At 37.1% G+C, this 5,812-nt stretch overlaps 1 protein-coding gene across 1 annotated transcript; it reads right to left on the bottom strand.

The window, feature by feature from the left end:
- Positions 1-415: 415 nt before the first annotated feature.
- Positions 416-2,762, bottom strand: LOC134314696 (deoxycytidylate deaminase-like). The gene is made up of 5 exons (XM_062995387.1): positions 2,731-2,762; positions 1,806-1,911; positions 1,580-1,709; positions 1,271-1,387; positions 416-504 (listed from the first exon to the last, which is right to left on the bottom strand). Exons 1-5 carry the CDS (start codon positions 2,760-2,762, stop codon positions 416-418), a joined length of 474 nt encoding a protein of 157 aa, XP_062851457.1.
- Positions 2,763-5,812: the final 3,050 nt, after the last annotated feature.

The raw sequence follows: 5,812 nt of genomic DNA, 5'->3' as shown, positions 1-5,812 counted from the left end.
AGTAATAATAGTAGGTAGTAGTAGTAGTAATAGTAATATTATTAGTAGTAGTATTAGTAGTGGTAAAAGTAGTATTAGTGGTGGTGGTAGTAGTAGTAGTATTGGTAGTATTAGTAGTATTGGTAGTAGTAGTAGAAGTAGTATTGGTAGTAGTATTAGTAGTAGTAGTAGTATTGGTTGTAGTAGTAGAAGTAGTATTGGTAGTAGTAGTAGTAGTAGTAGTATTGGTTGTAGTAGTAGAAGTAGTATTGGTAGTAGTAGTATTAGTAGTAGTAGTAGTAGTGGTTGTAGTAGTAGTATTAGTAGTAGTAGTAATAATATTATTATTAGTAGTAGTGGTATTAGTAGTATTATTAGTAGTAGTAAGGTTACAACATGGTTGAAAGTTTTGGGGTTAAATGGAAGGGTTGTGAACTCACTCGTATGAGACCTTTGCCAGGTCCATCATCTTTCTGGAGGCTGGTTCAGGTTTCTTTTCTGCCAGATAAATGACGTGTTTTATACCTGCAGACAAAATTCAGATTTGGATTAAAAAGCTACAGCACAGGATGTTAAAAGTGTTACACAAAGCACATGAAAATACACATTATAAATATTGTGCTTTATTTGTGAAAGGTTAAAGGTACCAAAATACTTACAGAACGTGACTGGCTTTATTTTACATTTTTATAATGCAATTTTAATTTTTGATAATCGAACCCCAAACTAAACTTTGGGCCTCATGCTCAGAAAAATATTTCCAGACACAAACAACACCAGCATTAAATCATCCAACATTAATAAGTCGTCTTACAAACCAGCTAATAACAAATATTTAAATTAAAAAGATAAAGTAAGTACGTAAATTTTGGGGTGCTGCACAATGTCCATTTGGGCCAGTGATAGCTCAGTGGTTAAGGTACTGGACTAGTAAACAGAAGGTTGCCGGTTCAAGCCCCACCACCACCAAGTTGCCACTGTTGCGTCCCTGAGCAAGGCCCTTAACCCTCAATTGCTCATTGTGTTCAGATCATTGTGCAAGTCGCTTTGGATAAAAGTGTCTGCTAAATGCTGAAAATGTAAATGAATGAATGAAGGTGTTGAACCAGCTTAGCCAGCTTGAGCATTCTGGCTTTAAAGGATTTGTTTTGTTTCCTTTACCATCAGTGGCACGTTTATAAAAGGTGCTGTGAGGCCACAGTAGTACATAGTAATAGAGGAAAGTCATTATTAGTTTATACACAGATGCTGGATAGGGAGGAAGTGATGTGGTCAGGTGATGTTCTCTCACCTGACTGGATGAGGAGCTTGGTGCACTCGTTACAGGGAAACCGAGTCACGAACATGGTGCACCCCCTCACATCAGCTGAGATTTTATTCACGATGGCGTTCAGCTCAGCGTGGCACACTGTGACCAACAACGCCATGGTTATATGTTTAAATGCATCAACATCAATCTACAGTGGATAAAGTGTTACACTCAGCTCTTCCTGACTGTAACATTAAGGTGCTGCTTCACATTTACTTCTGTGTTTCATAATGAATACCTGATGATCCTGACCTGAGCTCCAAATGCTTTCAAAAAGCATTTCTTACTCACCGTACAAATGTTTGTTGTCCTTTTCTTCTCTGCCAGCCCAGGATAAAAAATTGTCATGACAGTTGTCTGGCATCCCATTGTAGCCAGTACCCACAATCCTTTTGTATTCATTCACGATACAAGCACCCACCTAAGAAGAAAACATACATCACAATGGTTTAACAGTTAACAAATCCAATAACAAAAATACATGTTTTATATTGTTGTAGGTTTTTACAGTCATCACTGATTCCTGCATTTCCGGATCTTTGCTCCTCTGAGCAGACAGGCAGGCAACAGCCATAAAATAGTCATCCCAATTCAGGTAGTCTGTTCTTTTCACTGTGCCTGGGCTGGGGTAGCAAGAAAAAAATAACAGAAGAGCCAGAACAAACATTATAGAATTTTAAAAAAGAAAATACAGCCATTAGACAAAAGCATTAAAAATACTAATACTAAAATAGTAGTGAAAAATTATTTCACTGTAAGTCGTTTTGGATAAAAGCATCTGCTAAATGCAGGGTACCTCTTTGCTTCTTCCAATGTGACCTATAATGGCTCGTATAGGCGCCTGACGAGTAATATTTGTTTATTTATTTATTTATTTAACATTGCTTTTAAAGGGTAAAGCATTACATAAGAGATTAATCCTGAGTCATCTCCATTGTTTTATAATTCATACATACAGTGGGGGAAATAAGTATTTGATCCCCTGCTGATTTTGTAAGTTTACCCCCTTACAAAGACTTGAACAGTCTATAATTTTTATGGAAGGTTTATTTTAACAGAGAGAGACAGAATATCAACAAAAAATCCAGAAAAAAAACATTAAATAAAAGTTATAAATTAATTTGTATTTAATTAAGGGAAATAAGTATTTGATCCCCTACCAACCAGCAAGAATTCTGACCCCCACAGACCGGTTATGTGCCCATGAGGCACACAAATTAGTCCTGTCCCTGTATAAAAGACTCCTGTCACAGAATCAGTTTCTTCCATTCAAATCTCTCCACCACCATGGGCAAGACCAAAGAGCTATCAAAGGACGTCAGGGACAAGATTGTAGACCTGCACAAGGCTGGAATGGGCTACAAGACCATCAGCAAGAAGCTTGGTGAGAAAGAGACCACTGTTGGTGCGATCATTCGAAAATGGAAGAAATACAAGATTACCCAGCGCTGAGGTTCTGCTGTTTTGATTCCATCCTGCTGGGAAAAAAAGAAGTTACCACAAACAGTTCATTACATGAGTTTATATCAGCACTTTTTGACGGCACTATCAAAACATGTCAAAATCGATTACCAGCGCTGAGCACAATAAAGATGCAAACTGGGTTTAGTGGTTTTCTGTAGTGGTGTGTGGTGTAAAAATGTCTTTAGTTCTTCAGTTGTCATGGCAGAGAAAAGTTAGGTGTGTACTGTTTAAGGTGTTGTGTTATATATATTGACCAGCAGAGAGCGTTGTTCTCCATGATCCGTGATAATGAACTGATTAATGACCAGCCGGACTGTCCACTAGAGGGCGCTGCAGCTTCACTCTCCCGAGCTGAAATGTTTATATTTAATTATTTTATATTAACAGATGTTCCTGTTAAAGGATCCACTGCCCTGTGTGTTGTGAGTCTTGGCACTGAGTAACCTTTGTTAGTTTAGTTTGTTTAGTTTGTAGGAGTGCTTTTGGTGACCTGTAATCTGCAATCAAAATATTGGGGCTTTTGCTGATCTCAGTAATACATTTATTGCCCTGTTTTGCAGCAAGTTTAATTGTACTGTATTTTTAAGATGTATTTTATGACTTGTCTAGATAATACTGGTTTAAAGAAATGAAGTTTTCTATTTTTCTATAAACACACGCCTCTTGCTGATTTTGTTATACGAACCTGAGTGCCTTCCCTTTTTTTTTCTTCTATATATAGATAGATAGACAGATAGACAGGCACGTGCACAGACATTTTTGGGGGCAGGTGCTCAAGCCAAAAAAAGGCACCCATCGCCAAAATTATTAATAAAATTAAAAAAAAAAACACAGTAGGATTTTTAACTTACATATTTATTTTTGTTAACGCAATCAATACACATCTACGTAATCAAATAACTCAAATTATCAAATTGCATAAATAAATTAAAAACAGGCAAAAACAACTTAAAACTTATCAAAACTCTGCTCTGAATAAATTAAATAAAAATAAAGCATTCAATATACTCTACATAATACAACTATGTACCAAGGAGGCGAGGCTCTCTACTGAAGTGAAGGGAGCAGGATCGTTCAAGTAGCATGTATTTCAAGTAGTAGATGCTTCACAGGAGCATCCTCCTTGGTGCCATCTCTTGGAAGATTTTTATGACCTCACTGTGGTTTATTTGTATGTCTTGCTCAATGGCAAGCAGGATTAGGTCAGAGAGTCTGTCTTCCTCACAGAGACTCCTGAGCCTGTTCTTTATGATCTTCAGTTTTGAAAATGATCTTTCCACTGAAGCTGTTGATGTTAACAATGGGCCTATTATTATGCCAATAAAATCAAATAGACAGCTAAATAACATTTTCCTATTTATTCATCATTTTTTGTATACTGGTCTATATCATAGAGCATTATATTTAGCCTTCTACATATATTAGTTTGTGATGTTAATTACCTAGCAAAATTATTCCTCATTTGTAAACATCAACTGTTGAAGTATAAATGCTTGCATGAAAATAACTCCCTGACTAAAGGTGACTTTTCCTACACAGCGTTTTGGCCAGGATGCTGTAATTATAAAATATTGTATGTTTGTATCTGTTTTCAACACTTTACTGTGAGAGCTACTTGACATTCTCCTGCAAAATGTTTGTGCTCATGCTTTTTTTTCTTCAGGCTTTCACATCAAAATAAGTAAGATTTTAAATGAAACAAAACTAGTGAACTTGTCTAATTTGTAAAACAGTAAAAGTCTTTAAATTCTCTGTCTGTCTGTCTGTCTGTCTGCTGCAGTTTGTCCCCCTCCCCCTTCATTAAACATGACAAACGTCAGTAAACAGCTGGACAAGGCTTTGAAATCACGTATTTCATGACTCATGAGTACAAAACGTGTAGGCTATGCGTTATACATGGATGCTCTTTGTATGAAAAGGCAAGCGTTTTCAGTGGGTGTAACGCCTTAACACCCCCCTCCTTTTTTAAAGGAAACGTGGGGCCAGTAGCCACGTAATGTTTGCAGCGGCGCTATAATGTTAAGTGTTGTGGTTAATTTTGCACCAAACAACGTCAGGGATTGCACAAACACTGTCATTACCTGTCTGTCTGATGCTGCGGGTCAGAGGAAAAGTGTGTAGCAGCGGTTTGGCCTGGCGCTCAGCACTGCATGAGTGCTAACCGGAGGAGGAGAGAAGGCGGGAGCTTGTGCGTGCCGCGGATCAGATCGGGGCAGAATTCTCACAAGAACTCAAATAAATGCCCGTCAGATATCAAAACACTTTTGGGGGAGTTGATGACAGAGAGGGTAAATTTTTTGTTTTAAATATTGATGAATGTAGAAAAAAAATTGGGCTCCAGCAGAAAGGGCACTTTTCTCATCCAGGGCAAAAGGGCAGGTGCTTGAGCACCACTAGGGGTCTATCTGTGCACGTGCCTGCAGATAGATATACGTAGATAAATATATATGGCAGTCTTTTAGCATTATCTAAGGGCAGCATTATACAGTATAATATCTATTAGCAAAAAAATAATATCAACAGTTTTTCATTTACACTTTGGTTCTTTTTTTTCTTTTCAAGACAGCAAAACATTATAGCTGAAATCAAACACAGGCTGGACATTTTTTCTTCCAATAACCCAACAATGAAAAAATCTATTAAAATACTTTTATGTACATTTTTTTTAGCTTGCGAGTGTGTAGACTGGCACCCCCAAGGAGGTCCTGAACCCCAGAATGGGAACCATAGATCTCATGTACTTGCAGGTTAATAATCTGAATATTCTACATGTTGCAGAAACAACAGTTTATAAGCTTTGCTGTTGTAGCATTTTACAGAATGACAGATTTGTATAAATTATAAATTATTTCTCTTTAACATTATCTCTTACTATGAAAAAAAAAAATACTCACCTTTTTTAATGTGTGGTGTTGACTGTATGTCGTAGCTTTTATTTAGTGCAGCACTTTGTACAGGTCTGGTAGATGCTTGACAACAAGTATTAAAGAAAGGAGGTGTCTCTATGTGACTAATCACATTTGGTGCCACCTCTAATATTCCCTCTTGTAAAGATGCAAA

The sequence above is a fragment of the Trichomycterus rosablanca genome, chromosome 5 (genome assembly GCF_030014385.1).
Source record: "Trichomycterus rosablanca isolate fTriRos1 chromosome 5, fTriRos1.hap1, whole genome shotgun sequence".
In the NCBI taxonomy this organism is placed as follows: domain Eukaryota; kingdom Metazoa; phylum Chordata; class Actinopteri; order Siluriformes; family Trichomycteridae; genus Trichomycterus; species Trichomycterus rosablanca.
The sequence above is the reverse complement of the archived record's forward strand: the minus strand, read 5'-3'. Positions and strand labels throughout refer to the sequence as shown.

What these genes read in the sequence shown, in the direction of transcription:
- LOC134314696 (XM_062995387.1), bottom strand. Translation starts at nt 2,762, where the DNA reads ATGGAATCAAAACAGCAGAACCTCAGCGCTGG. An exon ending in CAGCAGAACCTCAGCGCTGG is followed by an intron (nt 1,912 to 2,730) that starts GTAATCTTGTAT and finishes TTGCTACCCCAG; the next exon opens with CCCAGGCACAGTGAAAAGAA. An exon ending in GGACAACAAACATTTGTACG is followed by an intron (nt 1,388 to 1,579) that starts GTGAGTAAGAAA and finishes TGTTGGTCACAG; the next exon opens with TGTGCCACGCTGAGCTGAAC.